This window comes from Dipteris shenzhenensis, chromosome 13, assembly GCF_047967505.1.
Source record: "Dipteris shenzhenensis isolate YYH24624 ecotype China chromosome 13, Dip_SZ_1.0, whole genome shotgun sequence".
NCBI classification, from domain to species: domain Eukaryota; kingdom Viridiplantae; phylum Streptophyta; class Polypodiopsida; order Gleicheniales; family Dipteridaceae; genus Dipteris; species Dipteris shenzhenensis.
This window is the reverse complement of record NC_141608.1, coordinates 48,096,309-48,120,219: the sequence shown is the minus strand read 5'-3', so window position 1 is coordinate 48,120,219 and position 23,911 is coordinate 48,096,309. Positions and strand designations below refer to the sequence as shown.

At 46.1% G+C, this 23,911-nt stretch overlaps 1 protein-coding gene across 2 annotated transcripts in view; it reads right to left on the bottom strand.

The window, feature by feature from the left end:
* Positions 1-23,911, bottom strand: part of AMY2 (alpha-amylase-like 2) — a 64,763-nt gene that overhangs the window by 15,806 nt on the left and 25,046 nt on the right. For both annotated transcript variants that reach the window (XM_087383902.1, XM_087383904.1), the window contains exons 8-9: positions 13,356-13,481; positions 13,232-13,267 (exon numbers count right to left, since the gene is read on the bottom strand). In XM_087383902.1, the coding sequence (XP_087240028.1) occupies positions 13,232-13,267; positions 13,356-13,481 (162 nt within the window). The remainder of the gene's footprint in view (positions 1-13,231; positions 13,268-13,355; positions 13,482-23,911) is intronic.

Below are 23,911 nucleotides of genomic sequence, written 5' to 3'. Positions count from 1 at the left end.
AAGAATTATCGCAATACCAGCAGACCGCAACTTGGATGAAAACTTCACAAGGTGAAATTTGCATGTCCGCTAATATGGCAGAAGCATATACCTAGATGAATCCAAGAACATTCCCAAACTCATCCTCTAAAAACACAACATAGTGCAGTTTCAATCTCACGATAGTCACTCATTAGATTGAAAACCATAAACTCCATCACGCTTAGTAGGGACTAGCTACTACATCCCCACTGATGTCATCAGCGCCCAACAGTGGGTGTAGACTATAGTATAAAAGTATGCTCTCATACATACAAATCCACACACCCACACATACTTGAGCATCCATTTATACAAAGTATTCGTACTGAGTTTCTGTCGGCACTCTGGAGGTGAAGGGCAAACACCATGATGAAGGCTAGCACTAAAGGAGAAGGCTAATCAAAAAGTAGTCCAAATCTCTTCATTCAAGCTACAACGGCTTGTGAAGTCTAAACGATTTCATTTTAGTCTCTCCCAAATGAGCATCTAAATCTAAATCTAGCTAGTAGGGCAACGCACCATTTAAGATAGAAAGAATTATCGCAATATCAATAGGCCACAACTTGGAAACTTCACAAGGTGAAATTTGCATGTCCCCTAATACGGCAGAAGCAACACTTCGCCACAACGAGTGGAGATTTCAAGGTTACCAGGCCAGTGTCTTCGATGCAGACAAATGGGTCACCTAGCCAGAGATTGCCCTCGTGACCATGGCCGAGCGCCTCCCCCCCCACCCCCGCAGAGCAGGCAGAGTCAGCAGACCAGAGTCCAGCACCCCCTCAGACAGACGCAGCAGGAGTCTCAAACCCCCTGAGTGACCCCCTCAGAAGGGGACTGGACACAGGTCAAAAAGAAAAAGAAACCAAGCAAACAGGCTCGCAAGCACCGCAGGCAAAGGGCCAGACGCAGAGAGGCACCCGAGGAGGAGCAACAGCAGCAGAAGCCCTTACGTGGAGATCCACCTCCCCTAGTAGGAGGGGCCACCGCTTAGTTACATGATCCTCCCGTGATGGAGGTTCAATGACCGCATCCACCCTTGCATCAGCAATGAGCCCCAGGAGTTCATGATGAAGTGATGCGGACGTTAGCCAGGGAGCGGCTGAGGAGGAGCGGATCCAGAGCCCCGGCGAGCCTGATCAGTAGGGGAGCTTGTGGTCCCTCCAAATCCCTCCCCCTCTTCCCCTCCACTCCCCCCCCCTGCGTTCCCCCTGCCCCCTCCTCCCCCTTGCGCCCCTCTTGCTATGATCACTCTCACCACCCACCCCCTTCCCTCTACCCCCTCACCTCTTCCCTCCCCCGCTCCCCCCTCCCCACCTCCGTAGCAGGTTCCTCAGCCTCCCTCCCCTCCCCTGATTCGACACCCCTGCCAACAAGCAAGGGTAAGACGACGCTCCCTTCTGCTCCCTCATCGCAGCATCAGGCCCATTCGGGGAGGGAGCCAGAGGGATGGGACTTGTTGTCCTCCCGGTCAGCAACTCCCAACCTCCATCCTGGGCGTCCCTTACCACGGGACTTCTGGAGGTTGGGACCCTGGAATTATCTAGAGATCCTGGACTCTTATTTTTTACTGCTGCTGGAGGTAACCCTTATGGTCCTGCAGCCACGGAAGGGGGGTTTGATCAGTGCAGTGGGCTCTCAGACACACCCCGTTTGGAGTTTCCAATTTGCCTCCACAGGGGTGAAGAAGTGGACCCCAAAGGTTTTTGATGCTATTATGGGAGATCAGATTTCACGCATGATGGACGAATGGATGGGAGCACGAGGATTGGACCTTTGGTACGCCCATGGTGCAGAGGTGAATTTTCAGCTGAGCTTCAAGCAAGAGAAGCCGACGTGTGGTTTGGTGGTAATTGTCGTTTGAGGCAAAGGTGGAGCAGGCATACTTCTGGCCCCTCCAGAAGTGTGCGGAGCTGTTCGGGGTGGAAGTCTCCTTCATGATGGGCACGGAAGATTGGCATTGAGCTGGTATCCACCCTAGTACGTCGTCGCACAGACACAGACTATTCGCCCTCCAAACCCCCGGCAAAGTCACATAAGGCAGTCTTTCTGGAACAGGCAACCACTCATAGGAGAGCCTTGTTCTCTGCACCCCCGTCCTCATGAGTTGGACCATAGTGAGTTGGAACGTGCACAAGCTCCACGACCATACTCGTAGTCAACCACAGTACCTGATACTCTGGCTGGAGTTGCAGAGGGTAGTGGTAGGGTGGACAATGGACATCCTTTTGATTCAGGAGCATATGTTCTCAGTAGCAGACATCAGATGGCGACACCACCTTCTCCCAAGGAGAGGCCCGGAGGAGTGGTCCCCTATAGTAGGACGGAGCGGAGGGGTCTGCATCTCGGTCTCACAGACTTTGGCTCCACAGGTTTACGATCAGGACGAGCTTATCCCACGACGAGCAGTTTGGATGAGAGTTAGACGAAAGAGTCCAGGATTGGGATCCTGAACGTGTATGCCCCAGCGTGCAGACAACACCGCCCGGCCTTTCGGAAGAGGTTGTCAGAGTGTCTTCCGGATGTAGACTCATGGATTGTTGGAGGGGACTTCAACAACCTAGAGTTTGGGGAAGACAAGCAGGGCGGCGCCTCCTTCTCTAAGATGCTAGCAACAGAGCGTAGCACCTGGGAGCAATTCATTTTCATGATCAGTGGCAGAGACCCGTGGCGAGAGCTAGATTTCAGCAGGATACCTGACAGCCTCCTCTTCTCTTTCAGACAGACGAGACACGATGGACTGCTTGAGAGACTAGACCGTTTCTACGTTGGGGACTGGGCACTGCACACAGGCGGCTCTACCGAGATTCTGGCAAGTACCACGATGTCAGACCACTCTCCGTTAGTACTTCACTTAGATCAGCCCCGCCGAGGTCTTCCCTAGAAAGGGGTCTGCATTCCAGAGGACCTCCTGCAAGATGAGGAGACCCGGCAAGTCATGGCAAAAATTTGGGAGCGCATATGTCTTCTGAATTCAGCACTTACACTATCATGCCACTCGAAAAGAATTTGGCGCCTAATGTCATTATTATTCGGGACGCATACTCTACCGCTTGTAGAGCAAGTAACCATCTTCAATAGCATACTTTTTCCATTTGAGTCCTTTATCACCAACCTGTGCTGTGTCACCATTTCCATGTGACTCCTCAATGAAAGCTTTTAGTTGGATCCCTCTTCTTGATTGCTTTCCATATTTCGGAAAATTGAGAATCAAACTCACATTTTTTGTTTAAGGACTCTAGGAAATCATGAATAAAACTCAATTCATTAACAATTGGCATTCGGCTTAGGGAATCTGCTACCACATTGAACTTTCCCTTTCAATATGTCAATTGGATATCAAATTGTTGCATTATTTCAGCCCATCTAGCTTTCTTCCTATAAGCTCTGCTGATTGCAAATCCACTTAATGCTTCCTTGATAAAAAATGATCTCAAATTCGGCACCATACAAATAGTGCCTCCATTGCTAGCCTTCGTCATGGCTGAGTTTGCCCTTCACCTTCGGAGTGCCGACCAAAACTCAGTATGAAGACTTTGTATAAATGGATGCTCAAGTATGTGTGGGTGTGTGGATTTGTATGTGTCAGAAAGAAAGAAAGAAAGAAAGAAAGTCTATTAACATCCACGGGAGACCAAGAGGTCTATGGGACAACATGAAAGCCATCTAATACATCAGCTTAGGGAGGGCGCAAGGCAGCTCCCAAGGAGAGCATAAGCATACTTTTATACTATGGTCTACACCTATTGTTGGGCGCTGATGATGTCAGTGGGGATGTCATAGTAGCTAGTCCCTACTATGCGTGATGGAGTTTATGGTTTTCAATCTTATGAGTGACTATCGTGAGATTGAAACTGCACTATGTTGTGTTTTTAGAGGATGAGTTTGGGAATGTCCCTCGATTCATCTAGGTATATAAAAGCATAGACTATAGCATATAGCTCCTTCTCATATGCCAAGTAATTCCATTGGACACGGTCTAAATTTTTGCTTTCAGAAGCCACTGGTTGGCCCATTTTGTAAAAGTACCGCTCCAACAGCAAAATCACTGGCATCACTGATCGCACGATTGAGCTGCTGCTCCTCCCCGTTCCCCTGCTGCTCCCCCTCCCTCAGCCTGTCCCTCGCCCCTCCCTGCTGCTCCCCCCCCTTCCCCCCCTGCTGCTCCGCCCCCTCCCCCTGCCTGTCCCTCGCTCCCTCCCTCTGCCCTTCCGCCCCCTCTCCCTGCCTCCGCCCCCTCCCCCCTGCTGCTCCCCCCCTCCCCCCTGCCTCCGCCCCTTCCCCCCTGCTGCTCCGCTCCCTCTCCCTGCTGCTCCCCCCCTCCCCCCTGCTGCTCCCCCCCTCCCCCCTGCCTCCGCCCCCTCCCCCCTGCTGCTCCGCTCCCTCTCCCTGCCTCCGCCCCCTCCCCCTTGCTGTCCTGCCCCCGCCCTGCTTGCCCCTCGCCTCCCCCCTGCTGTCCCGCCCCCTCCCTGCTTGCTCTCCAGCCCCCTCTCTTCCTCTCACTCCTCCCCTTCTTCTCCTCTCCTTTCCCCTCCCTCCCTCTCAGCTTGCCCCTCTCCCCTCTCAGCCCCAGCCCCTCTCCTCCTTCCCTCCCCTTCCTCCCTGCTTCCTCCTAGCCTCCTTTCCCCTCCCTTGCCCCCCGCAGTTTTTTCGGAACGGAAGGAGCTTTTATTCTGTTCGAGTCGGCCTTCTCACCTTGATTGGCGATGGATACCCCGTCAGCCAATCCTACTCCATCTCCACCGGCCGCGAAAACTATCACTTTCTCTAAAGACGAGTTGCAGCAGCTCAAGAAGGATGTAGAGATTGAGTGCTCTACCACATTGCTAGCACGCATCTTCGGGTCTCACCCTTCCAGATCCCAAGCCAGAGACTGGATGCTTGCGGCTCTCTCCCCAGACCTCGCTCCTCGATTGGTAGATGTTCGCCTTCTGGGACGAGGTTTTTTCCAGGTTGTTTTTGACACTCCAGAGGCTGCGAGCACTGTGCTCAAGGCCGAGTTTTTACACCTGGGACACAGGAAGATCTTCTTTGAAGCCTTTCACCTTGGTTTCGACCCAATAGAGGCAGATAAGAAAATCTTCTCGCTCTTCATCAGGTTCCCCGGCCTTCCCCAGGTTTACCATCGACTTCTTTCTGTTATTGGGGAGCATTTTGGCGCAGTTGCTGAGATCCCACCCCTCCCTGGGTTGCCATTGACTGCAGCAGAGGCAACCAAGGCTGATGGGGTTCCTAGAGTTAGGGTCCTTTGCAAGGATCCTAACCTCGAGATGGACCACGTCATGATCCAGCGCCCGGATGGTTCATTTTTTCGCCAGAGAGTGGAGATTTCAGGCAGGCAGGACCAGTGCAGGATTTGCAGGACCTCGGGACACTTTGCCAGGGATTGTCCCAGGAAGAAGAAAAGGCCTAAGAAGCCCTTTGGTACAGCTACCGCCTCAGGGCATCGACAGGGGGGACAGGGGGGGGATTAGACCCAGCACTTGCCCCTCGACCTCGACAAAGGGGTGGTACAGGTCCAGCTCCTGCTCCTCGTTCTTCACGTGGCAGTCCTGCTCAGTCAGGTGGTGGTACAGGTCCTTCACCTGCTCCTCGACCCCCACCTCCCTCAGGCACACGAGACGCTTTACAGTGGGTTCCAGTACGTGTGCAGGTCCCTCCTTCAGTTCACGAGGGTACCTTAGTAGACGCTGCTTCACCTCGAGCTGTCCTTCCTGTCTCACCTTGCACAGTCCGAGACGCTGAAGCTTCGACCTCCTCCCCAGTTGCAGCTTCTTCCTTAGATCCAGCACTGCCAGATGTTCCTCTTGAGGATGGAGAGATCTCCGCGGCTAGGCAGACACCGGGTAGAGAGCATTCCTCACTCCCTCCCTTGGATAGGGGGAAGGGGATAGCTTACACTGTTGATCCTCTTCCCTCACAAGGGATCCTTCGTACTCCGGTGTCTGGATTGCTCCACAGGAACTCGTTTTCAGCCTTGGCAGAGAGTTCAGATTTCCCAGAGGAGGAGTTTGTGCCCGCTACTTTTGGGGAGCCAGTGGTTGGATTTCCTATTGACAGGGCTTCTTCTTCAGGTGCCAGGATCCTTTCCCCTATTGATTTTCCTCCACTGGGTTCCTTTCCTCCTTCCTCGAGCAGGAGGTCTTCCCCTGTTGAGGGGTTTGTTTCCGCCACTAGGTCGGGTAAGGTGTTCCACTCTACATCCTCCCGTCGATGAGGATTATCAGTTGGAACATACAGGGCCTAGGTGGCGTCCCACATCGCCGCCGTAGATAGCTGATCCCGGATCAGCTTCATCCAGGTGTTACTGGGGGTCCCATTGATATATTATTTATTCAAGAGCACAAGCTGGATTATACAGATTGTGCCAAGACAGGCAAGTTGCTTTCAGGACATACTTTTTGGTCGCCTGCATTGGGCACTAGGGGAGGCACTTCTATTTCAGTTTCGCAGTCGGTTCTCCCCTTAGTTGTTGGGCACGGAGTCATTATCCCCTCTAGAGCTCAGTGGATTATTCTTTTGATTGGAGGGCGTAAGGTTGGCTTCCTCAACCTATATGCCCATAACATTAGAGGGGAACGTGTCCTTATGTGGAAGACTTTGCTTTCCTGGGCCCCCATTGTGGATTCTTGGGTGATTGGAGGTGACTTTAACATGGTCGAGTTACCTTCAGACAAAAAAGGGGGTAGAGAAGGCGGACTTCACTCTTTGGAGAGAGCAGCTTGGGATGCCTTCCTTTTCCATTTCTGTGGCAAAGATACTTGGTGTGATGATGCCTTTCTTATTCAGCCACAGTCCCTCCTGTTCTCTTGGTCGAACAGGAGGCAACAGATGCCTATTCATGCACGCATTGACAGATTTTATGTAGATGACTGGGCACTAGACAGAGGTGGATCGGTATGCATTGCTGCGGGGGTTTCCACCTCAGACCATTTCCCTGTTGTTCTGGCTATCTCAGAGCCTCACTTGAGAGGCCGCTCTGCCAGCATCAGGATTCCAGATGCCTTTTACACAGAGGAGGACCTTACAGAGGCAGCCCTACGGATATGGTTTGCTCATGTCCAGGGAGGGCAGCCACATCCTTCACATTTAACCGCTGCCCTCTCTGGTATTAGGGACTTTTACTGCTCAGTTGCTTCTACCAGGAGACGAGATATTCTCAGACGTGAGATTGGTGTTCGCCAGCAGTTAGCAGCTTTGCAGAGGGAAGAGCAGAAACGGCCTTCAGATGCTTGGATTCAGGAGCGCCTTGCTGTAGCGAGGGCTCATCTGCAGTTATTGCTTGATCAGAGAGCAGAGTATGCCTTTCATGCACGGGAGTCCTTCTGGATTCAGATGGGTGGTAGAGTCAATAAAGACTTTTTCTCTACTCTTGGCCCTAGACATAGTAGAGAGAGTGTATCTCAGCTTATTGACTCACATGGGGTTTTACAGACAGAGCCAGATGACGTCTTACGCATAGCTTCATATTTCTATGCCACCCTCCTTACTGCTGATCCTGAGACACACGATGTAGAGGATGCTAGACAGGCTATTTGGCAGAGTATCCCAGTGTTGGTGAATCCGGATATGCATGTTCTACTTGACGCACCTTTCACCAACACAGAGTTCAGGACTGCACTTTCAGCCCTTCACAAGGGCAAGTGCCCAGGTTTAGATGGCCTCACCCCGTCTTTTTTCATTGCATTTTGGGATATGATTGGAGACTATATTACTTCAGCCATGCAGGCCATTTGGGACTCTGGCAAGATGCCTGAATCGCTTACAGAGGGCCTCATCCACCTTATCCCAAAAGGAGGTAGCAGAAATTTATTGTCCCAGTGGAGGCCTATCACACTTCTGGGGACTTGTTACAAGATTCTGGCCAAGGCTATCAGCCTCCGATTGCAGCCACTTCTCCCTGATCTTATTCATGACACTCAGACGGGATTTGTGCATGGCAGAAGTATTTTTGATAACATTTTTTCTTTCTGGGAAGCTTCAGAGTGGGCCATGCAGAGTGGCCAGAATCTTGCCATTCTACTGTTGGATTTTGAAAAAGCTTATGACAGAGTAGATTGGAGTTTTTTGGAGGGCACCCTTCTACGCTTTGGATTCACTGATGTTTGGATCAGAGGTGTTTCCTCTTTATACAGATCAGCCCATAGCCAGGTACTTATTGGTGGGGTAAGGGGTGAGAGATTTCAGATTTCGAGATCAGTCCGTCAGGGATGCCCCCTTGCTCCTTTCCTATTTTTATTCGTGGCCGAAGCTATGAGCATCTATGTTAGATCTCAAGCTGACATCTTTGGGCTGAGACTTCCTATCAGAAGAGAAGAGGAGCTGCTTGACAGTGAGTTGGCTGATGACACAGCGATTTATTTGGATGCCTCTCCACAGACATTGACTTCTTTCAGGACAGCATTGGATTTATTTTGCTTGGCGGCAGGGGCGCAGATAAATTGGCATAAATCCAATGGCTTTTGGATCAGTGATGAGGACACTCCAGTTTGGGGCCTTGACATAGGGTTCACTTGGGTTCAGAGGGGTGTGCCTATCAGGTATTTGGGCTGCCAGGTCGGCTTGGGTATTTCTACCACGCAGCAGTTTGCTCCCGTGTTGGAGAGCATCAGAAGGAAGCTTCTCTTTTGGAGCTCAGCCAAGCTGGATCTTGCCTCTAGAGTTGTGGTGGTCAACCAGGTCCTCTTGGCCACGGCCTGGTTTATTTGTTCATGTTGGTGCCGTTCTAGGGACTGCATCATTCAGCTCAGAAGACCGATCAGGAACTTTCTCTGGAGTGGGCTTGATGGCACAGCAGATGCCTTAGCCAGAGTGGCTTGGGAGACCCTCATCCTCCCTACACAAGATGGGGGTCTCAATATTATTGATCCAGATTTACAGTGCAGAGCCTTACTTTGCAAGATAGTGGTGCGAGGACTTATGCCAGGACAGGAACCGTGGAAGGACTTTCTTATCAGCAGCATACAGAGGTGCACACCTTCCTCAGGAGGAGACTGGATGAGTAGTGTTAGATGGATCTTCACCTCAGCACACCTCAGATCACCTTCATCCCCTCTCATGGTTGCCATTCTGAAAGCTTGGGCTAGTTTCAGAAGCTCTCTTCGGAGGATTCCTCCTTCCTCCCGGGAAGAGATTGATAGGCAGCCCATCATGTGGAACGACAGTATTTTAGATGATCGTGGCAGACCACTGGGTGCCTCACTCTACATGCAGTGGGCCAGGTGGGAGAGGGGACCTGCTTCTTCTTTGGGATCTTGGAAAGCTTTCCGTAGGCTTCCAGAAGAAACCAAGTCAAGGTTGACAGGACATCTCAGAGGGAGTGCAGGGAGGATCTTGCAGATCGAGACAGCCCTTCCAGAGGCTTGGATAGACACAGATGTTATGCCTCTCACTTCCTCCACTTGGGCAGGTACTTTCTCGAGAGGCGGGGTTCCACTTCAGGTCTTAGCCTTCCGAGATGCACAGGCGGATGCTTTGGTTTTCAGTGTCCAGGATGGTGGCAGATTGCTCAGATCTACAGATGATATATTGCTTGAGTCTGCTTTTCAGCCTATCAGGGTCGTAGGCCTTTTGATGCAGGGATCAGATTCAGAGTGGTTCTTAGACCCTGACCCCCAGTTACTCTCCACCGGGTCTTGGAGACTTTGGCTCTATGGAGGAGTTCCCATCAGGTATTTACAGTGGGACCCTGGAGAGTGGGAGTGGATTGACGCGGGGCATCGAGAGAAGACCATCCCCTTCTTTCGTTACACGGTCAGTAATGCCAGGAGATTTCAGCTCAGTAGTAGAGGCTGGAGACCCTCCAGAGTTCCTCATTGGGAGACTTTTGGTATTACTGCGGATCAGCAGAGGTACTTCTGGAGGAGGCTCTGGAAATCCCACAGGAATAGAAAGGTCACTATCTTCTTTTGGCTTTCTATTCATGGAGGGATTGCAGTGAACCTTTGGAGGTCCAGATTCGGAGCCGACCCTACTTGCCCTCGTTGCCTTTCTGCTTTGGAGTCTATTCAGCATTGCTTATGGGATTGCAGACAGGCGAGATTGATTTGGATGGGGATAGCCAGGATCTTCAGTCACTTTGCCCATTCCCCACTCTTTATGACTTGGGGCTCGGTGGCTTGGCTTTCTCTTACAGGACCTCAGGTTTTCTATGAGGGACTTGACTCCTCTCGGGCCATTTCGGTTCGACGTCATCGGGTTGAGTTCTGCTCGTTAGATGTGGTTCCACACCGTCCTTTTATAGCTATACATGCCTCTGTGGATACTTCTTGGGAGATTATAGCGAGCATAGCAGCCTGGCATATCTAGAGAGCCAGATGCACAGAGGCTATGGAGGGTACTCAGGTACATCCCTCGCACACATTGGCTAGTATCTGGACAGACATCGTACACACTCTGATGGCCGTATGGACGGGTATGCAGGGGGACTCCCGTGCAGCCTCAGCTAGGAGGGCTTCTTTCTTCAGGGAATGGAAGGATTCTCCTTTCTTCTCTGAATCTACTACAGGGTTGAGATGGCACTTTCAGCCTCAGCCTTGGTTTCTTTCCACCTCACTCTGAGGGGTTTTTTATTATCCTCATGATTTCATGATGTATTCCGCTTTGAGCTTGCTCTCGCGGGTTTTTGTTCTTACTTAATAGAAGTCTTTTTCATGGAAAAAAAATCACTGGCATCTATTTCAACCACGAATGGTTCATTGCTATTGTGGGACCTGCTTATTAGCACTAGCCCTTTTAGATTTGGGCCTTTTTGCACTCTTCTAGGTCCTACACATTCAATAAACAATATCCAACACTTTACCCATTAGAGGTTAGACAAATCATGCACTCTGATTCTTGGACTATTCCTAGTCCCTTGTGGGCATCCCCACAGCTCTCTTAACCAAGGCAAAGCAAAGAAAATAAAACTCTTGCTAGTTAATCGAAGTCAACTTTCTTTGACTGAAGTCAAACTAATAAAGATTTCTCTTTATTCCTTGGGAAAGTACTTGCTATCCTTGCGGAGTCTCTAGCGTTGCCTGCTCTTTAAGAGCACAAGGCAGCCATGGGCCCTTCTTTTTGGCAAATCCATGCCCTTTTTCTCGTGGAGTTAACTGCTTTCTGGTGCAATAGATATTCTAACACAACCATGGTAGAAATCCATTCAATTTCAATTCTGCCTTAACGTCTTCTTTGTGGATAATCCTGAAACAATTTTGGAATAAGACTGGTTGTTTCTTCCAAGGGCTTTGTATTCCCTCAGTTTTCTTTAGCTGCAACTCCGTCTTCAAATCCGAATAAAGAAAAGCCATAAAATCGCAGAAACAATTGGCCAATGATCACTTGTACCAATACTTGAGCATATTAAGCTCCATGGACTTCTCATTTATGATTAGTGTCTTTCTTAATCAAATTCAAGGAAAACAATCCACTATTCTCCATGCATTGCCTTACAAGGGTTAGATCTTCAAATAAACATAAGGCAAACTTTATCAACATAAAAGAGATACTTGGCCTTAGACATTTGTAAAGACGATTTCTTAGAGCCTTTCTTTGTCTTCTATCCTTGAGAGACTCTTCAAGTCTTCTCAAATGGACTGATTTGCAGATAAACTCCATACTGATACTTTACAAGTAATATGAACCTCTTTTTGGAATTGCTTTGGAAAGCACTTTCTTTGAAAATTTCCATTCACTGATAAAGTCGCCAAACACTTAATATGCATGTTAGGTGTTGACTTCTCCGTCCAAAAGAGTATATTATTGTGACAGATAAACTGTAAAGCTGTGTCACTCTGGCCACATTAATCCAAAGAGCCCATAAAGATTGCAATTTATTCTATAAACCAGTCCCAATAAAAGAAAACTGTAGGATGATAAAATCTTGACTTGGACAACGATGACCATATCAAAATACTGTCATGTAAAGAGCTGGTTCTTGAGCATAACATGCTCCATAATAAGAAAAAAAATGAAACTTAATCTCATAGCAGAAATCCTCCGAAATGAGATAAATGGAAACATATAACTGTGTCATAATGGAATGAAAGCGTATTCATGACTTTCAATTGGGCTAGCTTAGAACAACAAAAATTCTAAATTTGTACGATTGGACATATTCTAGTCTTACAAAGGTATATATAACTTAGAACATGCTACCCTCAAGTGGGGTCTGTCCTTAGATCTCAAGGATACGTGTTTCCCTTTTTATAAGAACTCTTCAAGCTATGCTTGAATCATATAAATTGATTGGTTTGGAATTAGCTGTGAGCCAAAGCTTTGCACTTAATAGACCCAACAGATCATGTAAAGTCCAACTGTGTATTTCTCAATATCCACGACAGATATCCATTCTCTTTTGCAATGGCAAAATTGTAAGTCCATACCCTTGACTGAATAGAAGAAACTGGTTTTTAACAAAACAATATGACTGGAATCCTCCAGAGCTGAAAACAATCAGGAAGACAACACACTTCTCTTCCTTAGCACATCCATGCTTACTCTACAAATACCTCTTGCAATTCCTAACAAACATCCGATCTCGCTGATCATAGGAATTAATCCTATAGCTCTATATATTTTTGGCATAAGAACTTGAATATCTTTGCTATGTCCAATGCTTGGGATTTGTCCCATCAAGGAATTGTTCCAAAGTCCATATTGCCTAGCTAAACCATTCCATCCAAAGACACATGCACATGCACCCTTCCCTTCCCTTTCTGAGGTAGACCCCAGGGCTATAGGTAGGTAGGAGCCCAGGTTGAGTTGAGGGGGCCCCCTAGCTTGACATGCTCATGAATGCACAAGTGTTTACACACAAGACATGCACCCACACATAAAACACATGCTTGGATGCATGTACAAAATGACCACGGTGACTGAAGCACAGCCAAAAAGTAGGGTGATTACATTGCTATTAATTAAAGTTACCTAGTTCAACATGGACGTATTCCATCTCCCTTTTTAGTGTTGATTATAAGATTTGAAATCCCCATGGTGGCTTACATGGACTGCGACAATTTACTAATACTTTTACAAATTGAATATGTTCCTCATGAAACTAGCCATCCATTTCCATTACATATTTAATTATCAATAAAATCCCCCAAGCAAACGATCAAAAGTTCACACACATCTTCTACAATACAATTTCAAGATAAGATTTTATTGCTCTAATTTAGTGTATAGCCTTCCTTTCACATTCATACCATGGCAATAAATAGGGTGTACATACCTTCAATACATGATCAAAAGGGAATGGCCAATGTGCCTACACAAGTTGACCTTCAAGAATAAGTTGTCAAATAGTTATGTTTTTACATGCTAATTTACATCCTCGTTGATAAATAAGTAGGCACCTGAGTAGATCCAGTATCATGATTTTCAATGAAAGTAACTGCCCTTGATGGCCACATACCAACCACACCAGATGGCCTCCCCTGAGAGTCGCACAACCGCCACCATTCACCCCTTTTCATAGATTCCTGATATCAGCATTGCACATCAAGCTCAAGTTGATGGACTTATGTATTAGAGACACAGAATTGCATTAATGACAACCCATTATGAAAGGAAATTAAAATCAAGGTTGCATAAAAACTGAAGCGAGCAATGAAGACCTGCTAAGAGATACAGTAGAAGTGTGTTGGCTTAGGAGATATCCAGTCATAGGTCATTAATATCCTGGACCCACCAGCCTATGAGGCCATTTGAGTGTGAGTACAATTAATTCGTTTTTAAGTGATTAGCCCACCATCCCAGTAGGCATTAGCTGGTTTCTTCACTGCCCTTGCGAATAGCTGATCTTTGTATGCATTTTTTGCAAGCATAATATAAGTGGTTCCTTTTTCTTGAAAAAGCAAATAGGGGGGAGAAGAGCTCTAAGTAGATTAGAGAGAGCTTAAGGTCACATTAAACGTGAGATAAATGAGTGGGAGGTGGACTTAAGTAATCCATCCATATATCTCTTTTAGCCCTCTCTAGGCCCAAACAACCCCTAGCCAGACTTGAAAACCACATTATCTTAAAATCATGATCCAAAGAAGAAGTCTATGCCACAAGTAACTTCATATCTTTTTTAAAAGTCAGGCTAATCTCTGGCATGTGGAAACTTCATACCATCCCTTTTAAGTCATGCTAATCTGTGGCACGTGGAAACTCTAGCAGTGGAGCCTGGCTGTCTTTGCTCTCATCATTTGTCTATCTTCTAGCCTAAGATTATCCTACCTCTTCCTCTGCCCTTGCCTCTACCTTTGCCTCCAAAAGTACCTTCACCCATGTCTACCATCCAGCATTTAAAAGCTCTGACCTAACTTGCTCACTGTAAAAGCATGGGCCCTTCTTCTTCTTGTCTTCATCTATTTTTACATGGTAACCATTACCTTATCTCCTATGCCTTTTTCCAATTGGTACATTCATTATTTTTTTCCTCTTCACTTCTTGAAGCACATATTCAACTCAGTTCTTCAAGAAAACGGACTCTCTCCCATGCAGTTACAATAGTCTTGGAAAGTGTCATTGAACCTATTTAGGACTATCTTAACCAAATCCAATTCCTTGATTTTGATTACGAATCTCCTTAATTTTGGAGCTGAATTCAGCTCTCTCTTCAGTTTCTCCCTGCCTTGGTGAGGAAAGGCTGTCCGTCAAGGCTAGAACATATGGAGTATTTTCTACAGCATACAGGTTTTCCGAGACATTCAAAGCTGCATCTGGAGTATGAATCTCCTGAACCTATGCTATCACATGCTTTCGTACTGAGATATTCATAATTGCATCTGCCTTCTTCCATTTGTTCACACCTCTTTAGCACCTGTTTCAGATTCCTCTTGGTACCATCATAATTGCATGTGCCTTCTTCCATTTGTTCACACCTCTTTAGCACCTGTTTCAGATTCCTCTCGGTACCATAACAACATCCCACAAATCCAATACAAGTGCACAATTTTTTAATCTGTACTTCCGTATATGATAGTTAGACTATCCCTTTAGTTTGTAAGCATCAATACGCTTCAGCCATTCATTGAAAGCATATTTTTCCACTTCTTCATCAAAATGAACCAAAATTGCTGCACAAAAATCTCGTATAACACAAAAGAGGACATTCTCTTGCTGAGATTAGCTACAATCCCTTGCACAAGTTTGCAAAATTATGCTTTCCAAAGCGTAACATTCGGGCTTTCTTCTTATCAATGTGCCCCAAAACTATTACAGCAGTCACAAGGCTCTCAAAACAATAGGATTTGCTGCTATTTGGATTGATAGCAGCAAATGATATAAGGTGCATTTTCAACTAGGATTTTGCAAAAAACCATGCACAGCAGTGAATTTCCTGCAATTTATGCACCGTAGATGCACACAATTGCTGTTCTAGCCTGAAAGTTGACATATGAATTTTTAATGCAAATTTTCTGCTGAATTTTCCACCCACACATTGTGTGCACAATTCAGAAGCCTACCTTCCACCAGCTCCTGCTCCCCATTTGGACACACTGAGCGACAACTCAGCTCCCCAATTGAGCTCTATGCAGCAGCAGAGATCAGCCCAGAAAGCAGCCAGATGGATAGAGATTCACACAGTCCCAAGCAGTGTATGGGAAGTTGGAAAGCTTTCCACATATGCCAACAGACGAGCTCCTCCATCACGTGACATACTTAAGGTTTATACAGTCATGCTCCTTATCAAGAGGGGATAGTTGAACCCAATGCAGCATCTTGGTCTTCCTTGTTAGAATTATTGGTATATTCTAGGCAGTGGCCAATGCAATGTAATAAGTAGGTTAGGGGCACTTTTCCTTCATTGAGGTTGTTCCCCCTAACCACAGTTAGATCCCTAACTACGGTTAGTGGATAGGATAAGGTTTTGTCACTTAGACAAAACCTTTCACTCTCTTGTACTTTGACACTCATCTATTCAGACATTTTGCACCTTCTTGCTCTCACCCTTCCATTCTGCTCCCTCTACTCACATTTGATATCAGAGCAGGTTCTTCCTACCCATGCTTCTGCTACTCCCGCATTCTGTCTGTACAACTCCCGTTCTGCTGCTCCTGCATTCTGCCCGTATAGCTCCCGTCGGAGCTCAGCATCCGTACAAGCCGTACCATCCCCACATACTGCTGCAGTTCCGCCGTACAGCTCAGCCCCTTGTACGATTCCGCCATACTACTGCAGTTCCGCCGTACAGCTCAGCTCCCGTACCGTTCCGCCGTACTGCTCGCCCGTACTCCTGCAAGGTTCTGTCCGTACAACGTCGTACCAAAGTACTCTGCCTACGCCGTACACTGTACGGTGCCCGTACATCTCAGCCAAAGACATCCGTACAATACTGGTATTCTGTTGGTACGTTGCCGTGCACAGTCCGTACAACAAATCTGCTGCTCATCGTACATTTTCCGTACACATCCGTCGTACATGCCGTACACTTAGACCGTACATGAGATAGCATTTTGGTTGTTCGTACATCCGTACATGTCCATACATTTTGTACGATCTCTTTGTGCAGGTGCATTCGGGATTTCAGCTAACGAATCAAGCAACTTTGGGGCAGATATTTGCTTTGCAGGACAAGTCAAGCAAAAATTTGGGGCTTCTTGTGAATTAGCCCTAGTTTCAGCTCAATTTCTCCCCAAAATTTGGGGCTTTTGTTTCTACACTGTAATTTCTTGCATAATTGGGGCTTTCAGATACTTTGCCCTCTTTTGGATGCAATTTCCCTGAAGAAATTGGGGCTTTTGGCATTCACATACAATTTGGCAGCGTACTAGCAGTTTAGGAGCTTTGCAAACAATTTTGGACTCACTTTGAGTCATATTGCAGACATTTGCCACTTTTTGCAGATATACTTGCAGGTTTTTGGGCATTTGCAGAGCATTGTGGTGCATTTCAAGCCTTTGATAGGCTGTGACAGCAATTGTCATTGTGGGCAGAATTTTTGGCAAACTTTGGTTGTGCATTTTACATCCCAGGAAGGGATTTTACTTGTCTAGTTTGCTGCATTTTTTAGGTTTCTGACAGAAATGGCTCAGAACAACCCCAATGAGGTGTTTGGACTCCTCACACAGGAGGATAAGTTGGATGGCACCAACTACTCCTTGTGGAGTTTTATGGTTCGCAACATCTTGGTTGGCAGACATCTCTGCAATTATGTTAATGGAGATGAGATAAGGCCAGATTGTGGCCACACCTGTCACTCCTACAGCTGGAGGCAGGGGTAGAGATCAAAATGCAGGACAAGTGATTGGAGCAGCAACTGCTACTCCAGTGGCTCCCACAGCAAAACAGAAAAGGTGGGATTCTAGGGATGCACAAGCTCTTTCAATTCTTTCTCTTTCTGTCAAGAGGTTTATTAATCCTCACATTCGGTCATGCAAGACCTCGAAGGCAGCTCAGGAGATTTTAGAGAGCATGTTTGTAGCAAGAAATGATGCCAGAGCTTCCTTCCTGAAGAGAGAGCTATCTCATACACATATGGATGAGGGAGATTCCATGAATGCTCACCTCACAAAACTTCAGGATTTGAGGGAATAGTTGCTAAATATAGATGAGATTATTCCGGATTCAGAGATGATTACCACCACTCTGAATTCTCTTCCTAAGTCTTATCTCGGTTTCCATACCTCGCTGAATTTGTCATTGAGGGGGGGGGGCAGCAATTCTCTCTCTTTTCACGAGTTGGTAGGACTCTTGTTGCAAGAAGAGCAGACAAGAAAGAACATGACAACATGGGCTGGCGAGCATGCTATGCTTTTGAAGGTCAAGCCCAAAGGGAAAGGGCAGCAAAAGCAACATGGAAATCAGCCCACACATCAGCATAAAGCTGATTCAGGACAGCCCTCTTATAAGGCTAAAGGTGATGCAGATAAGCCTAAGAGGAAGGGCATTTGTCACTACTGCAAGAAGCCAGGTCATTACATTGGAGAATGCAAGAAGCGAATAGCTAAGGAGAAGAAAAGGGATTTGGATATGGCTATTTCAGATGCATCAGCTCCTAATGCACATGATAGAGGGGATGTTACAGCCAACTTTGTGGAAGAACACTATGCCTTTTTGTCTTGCATTTCAGATTTTCAAATGGCTAGTCCAGATACTACAACGACTCTTGAGGATGACCCGTAAGCTTTCTTGACTTGCAGCTATGACCCTTCCAAGGATGTATGCTCTTTTAGTGTCAATAAAAAACTCTGAACACTTGGTATTTTGATAGTGGTGCTTCTAAGCACATCACGTCTAGGAAGAGTATTTTTGCATCTCTACATGCACCACCTACTAAAAAGCAGATGACATGTGCAAACAATTCTTCTTATTCAGTGTGTGGAGTGGGTAACATCATACTCACATCCACGGATGGCACAGATTTCAAAATTACAAATGTTCTTTATGTGCCAGGTATAAAGAAGAATTTGCTTTCAGTGTCCTCTCTCAATCGAGGAGGATTTCAGGTCATATTTGATGATGCTAAGTGTGTAGTCCGAGACAAAGAGCATGACTATGCTTTGATGTTGTCTGGCACTTTGTATCAGGGTCTTTTTCAGCTTGACATTTATGAGAAAAGATCCAATCTTGCACTTTCATTGAGCGCTCCCATTGCTGAGATTCGGAATGCGGAGTTATGGCATGCCAGATATGGGCACATGACCTATGGCAGCTTGATGACACTTCAGAAGCACGCTATGGTTGATGCATTGCCTCCTTTGGAGTCACCTCCTCCTCATGCATGTGAGAGATGCATCCTTGGCAAGATGCATAGATTCCCTTTTAAAAAGGAAGGAGCAGTAAGAGCTACTCGCAAATTACAGATCATACACAGTGATGTCTGTGAGGACACCTGCTTTTGGTGGTTATCTCTATTATGATACATTCATAGATGACCACACCAATTATACTTGGGTCTTTGGTCTGAAGAAAAATCAGATGTGTTATATGCATTTCAAACACTTTGTGGCCATGGTTGAAAATGAGACAGTACTCAAGGTACAGACACTTCGCACTGATAGAGGGGAGGGGTATATGTCTCATGAATTTGAGGCATTTCTTAAGAAGAAAGGCATCACGCAGTGAGGCTTACACCTCAGCAAAATGGCAAAGCTGAGCGCAAAAATTGCACTCTCATGGAGATGGATAGATGCACGCTTACTAGTAAGAAGCTGCCTCACAGATTTTGGCTCGAAGGCCTCATGTGTGCCAATTATGTTTTGAATCGGGCTCCCACAAAGGCTTTGAAGACAATCACTCCCTATGAGGCTTGGCATGGGAGAAAGTCTTCAGTGGATCACTTCAGAGTTTTTGGTTGTATTGCATATGCCCACGTGCCTGTGGAATTTTGATATAAGTTGTCAAACAAGGCACTTAAGTGTATATTTGTTGGGAATAGTGCACAAAGCAAAGGCTATCGTCCCTACAATCCTGCCTCTCGCAAGATTTTTGTGAGTAGAGATGTTATTTTTTCAGAAAATTCAGCACATACACATGCTGAATTTACTATTCCAGCTTCTTCAGATGATGTTTTTGAGGGGATGCTTCCTATAGCTTCATGCTGAAAATCAGAATTTACAGCAACCTCCTCCTGATCCACATGCCCCGATTCAGCCACATGCTGATTTTGTTCCTCCACAGGGTGTGGATGAAGTTGTCACACAAGAGATTCAAGAGATACATGCAGCTAAAACAGTTCCGAATTGGTTGCTACAGACTCTCAGGGAGAGTAGGCTTGAGGCACCTTTGCCTGGCAGGATTCATAGTGCAGTAAGGCACGCAAGGGAGGCTCTTTCTGTTGAGACAGCTTATGTAGGTACTCGGCTTGATGAAGAAGAACCTGACTCTTTTGAAGAAGCCAAGGATAATGTGCATTGGATGCATGCCATACACAATGAATTGCAGTCCATTGAGAAAAATCAGACTTGGGATGTTATGGATTTGCCACCAGGGAAACATGCCATTGGTACCAAATGGCTTTTCAAAGTGAAAAGAAAGCCAAATGGGTCCATTGATAGGTACAAGGCAAGGCTGGTTGCCAAAGGCTATGCACAGAAAAAGGGCATAGATTATGAGGAGACTTTTGCTACTACATCCCGGATGACCACCATAAGGTCAGTTATTGCCATGGCTGCAAATTTTGTTTGGAATGTCCATCAATTGGACATAAAAACAGCTTTCCTTAATGGGGACTTGCAAGAAGAGGTTTATGTCAAACAACCTCCTGGATTTGAACTTTCTGGCAATGCACTTCAAGTTTGCAAGCTGAATAAAGCTTTATATGGGCTGAAACAAGGCCCATGTGCATGGTATGCCAAGATTGATGCCTTCCTGGCAAGTAAGAGGTTACACAATAGTCCCACGGAAAGCACCCTCTACATCAAGAAGGATGGGGGGGATATTTTGGTCATCATTCTTTATGTAGATGACATGCTGCTCACAGGGTCAAATGAGGAAATAATTGCAGATTTCAAAGCTGAGTTGAAAGCTGAATTTGACATGACAAATTTGGGCATGTTAAATTTCTATTTGGGGATCCAGTTCATATAAGACAAGGGTGGCATTGTTATGTCTCAATCCAAGTATGTGCAAAAGTTCTTGGATAGGTTCAACATGCAAGATTGTAAGCCTATAGCCACTCTCATGGAGCTGGGGCTGAAGCTTACTATGTATGATGCAAGTGAATCAGTGGATGTCACACTTTACAGCTGGATGCCTCATTTATTTATGCAATACAAGACCCGATATTCAGTATGCAGTATCTCAGGTGAGTAGGTATATGCACAGCCAAAGACAACACATTGGCAGGCTGTAAAACGCATCTTTCGTTATTTGCAAGACACAAAGTCTTATGGCTTGATGTTTCCCAAGGGGGGTGACTTGCAGATGCATGCTTACAGTGACTTAGATTGGGCTGGAGACTATGAAAGAGTCTTGTGTTTCATGCTCGCACGAAGCACATTGAGGTCATTATGTCAAAGAGCAGTTGCATGCAGGAAAGATCAATATGATCTATGTGTCAACACATGACAATGTTGCAGACATCTTCACCAAAGCACTTCCACGTGAGAAGTTTGAGGCATTTCGCAGTGCCCTGAACTTATCTCCTTTTGGTGATTAATCACTACCTTGTACATCACATTGGCATTGCAGGTGAACTGGAGTATTTATCAAAGGCGTAAAGCCTCTCAAGGATTGGAATAGATCAAAGGATAACCTAATAAATGACATGGCATTTACCATCTTAATTCGACTTAGAGAATCTGCTACACTATTTAAGGAACCTTTCCCATACCGTATTTCAAATTAAAACCGTGAATCAACTCTGCCCATCTAGCCTTTCTCCCCCTCAAATCCATGTCATCACACACATACTTGATTGACTGATGATCGGTCAATACGAAAAATTTACGACCATACAAATAGTGGTGCCAAACCTTGAGAGCATACACAACTACATAGAGTTCCTTTTCTAGTGTCAGCCAATAATGTCAGCCAATAATATTGAGTGTCTTCTAGCTTTTTACTCTCAAAAGCAAATGGCCTATCCCTTGGAGTAATGCTTCCCCAATTGCATAACCACTCGCATAAGCCTCCAAAACATAACGCCAATATGGTCCTCTAATGTCTTGTTGTAAACCAAGATGTCAGTCATGCAAGAACACAACCACAAACTTACCCAAATACCTCAAAACAAGTCATTCATCATCTGTTGGAAGGTAGCAAGAACATTGGCCAAAACAAAAGGTAATACGAGGAACTCGTGATGATCATACCTAGTCCCAAAAGGCTGTCCTTTCAATGTGCTTCACATAGATGCGTATCTGGTGATCACCAGACGCAAATCAACTCTTAGTGAAATACTTTGCTCCTGCCAATTTGTCTATTAAGTCACCCGATCTAGCGAGAGGATACTTATGCTTAATTGTCAGTTTATTTAATCGTTTATAATCTACACACATTCTCCATGTATTATCATTTTTCTTTCTTAGTAAAACAAGTACACCCCAAGGTGATTTACTTGGCTGTATATGCCCCTTCTTCAGATAGTCTTGAAGTTGTTTAGACAATTCCTCCTCCTCTAACTAGCTCATCCTGTAAGGTAGAATACTTATAGATTGAGCTCCAAGGACTAAATCGATGCGATGATCTATTGTCCTTGTTGGAGGTATACCTTCCGGTAGTTGGACTGGAAATACATCATTAAATTCACTCAACAACTTTAATTCTTGTTGTTTAAACGCACTCAATTCATTCTTGTTATTAATAGAAACAACGAATTAAGAAATTGGAATCAGGACATGCTGGAACATCATGAGAGGTTGTTTTCATTATGTTTCTCAATTGCATAATAGAAACAAAGGTCCTTGAGAGGGACAAACATTATCACACTGTATAGATACTAGAGTGCCTCTATTTTTAAAAAAAGAGTGTATGGACCTCCCAACCAATTTGAACATTGCTGGTTTCAAACCTCTCTCTCCAGAGTAATGAGTCTACATAATTCAAGTGCATAACATAGCACAACAAAAAATCTTCATAGGCTCGAATCTTGATTGGAAGGTCATCAACCTTGCAATCCCAAAACTGCTTCCCAGCAGGAAGTTCACCTCGTAGATGTGATCACTAATATTTGTGGACAGCCCCAACTTCTGCACAAGTTTGTAATTAACAAAATTGTGAGATCCGCCTGGATCAAAGAGAACATGTACTTGCTGATCCTTCACTTCTCCATAGGCTCGAAACAAGTCATGGGGGCCAAACAATTTATGATTAAAAGTGCAATTACAAGAAATAGGCAAGTGATAACCAGGGTTGCCTACATTCGAGGTACGGAATGTTCCGTACGGTCGGCTGTGTTTTAGGGTTTTGGGCCGATTAGGGTTTGCGGATATGACCGTTTTCTACCCGTTTTTGACCGTTTGGGGCCAGCCTCTCCTCCAAACCTGCATATATCAAGCTCTCTCTCTCCATCAAGCTCTCTCTCCACCTCCCTCGGGCCTCTCCATCAAGCTCCCCCTCCATCTCCATCTCCCTCGCCCTCTCCATCAAGCTCCTCTCCATCTCCCTTGGGCCTCTCCATCAAGCTCCCTCTCCATCTCCCTCTTCCTCCCTCTCCATCTCCATCTCTCTCCTTCTCCATCTCCATCTCTCTCCCTTTCTCCAAGCATCAAGATTCAAGCCTCTCCATCCTTCTCCCTCCTCATCTCTCTCTCTCTCCCTCTCTCTCTTGATATCTTCATGTCACTCTCATTTTGCATTTTTACTTTGCTATTCTATTTTGTACTAGTATAGCATCTTAGTACTCAGCAAGGGCCTTAGTGAGCCCTTTGCCCCAGCCCACACTAGTCTGTATGAGCTACTTGATTCCGTACTTTGTCCCATAGGCCCGCTAGGCCTCCCACGGACATTAATATATCTTTCTTTCTTTCTCTCTCTCTCTCTCTCTCTCTCTCTCTCTCTCTCTCTCTCCTACAATGCCATCGGCTATTCATGAAGCCTCACCACCCAACTATGACGTCCGCAAGTGAATGTCCCCTTCGAACTACAAGCTGAGCTGCTGACAAATCATCTAATCAGTTCCCAACCAGCCTAACATCCCATACTACCAGGTTGCACCCAATGGCCCTAGAACTGCTTGCTAGGTCTTGGGCTATGCTAGATGATAGGCGCACGCCCGCGCTGGATCCACTTGCGCCACTGACAACTGAACTCATGGGCTCTTTCTATAGGCTCGAGCCCAATATGCCTGAAATAGTGAGAAACCCTAATTCCACTGTGCCTTGCAACACAACCCTAGAATCGCCCACCTAGCCCCAAGCCTCCCAGGCTTCTTGAGCTAGTCTTGTGTGGCCACAGCACATGTCAGATACGGTCCATGCACATGACACTCTCTCTCCCATTTTCGTATGTATATGTGATTCTAACTTATGATCAAGTG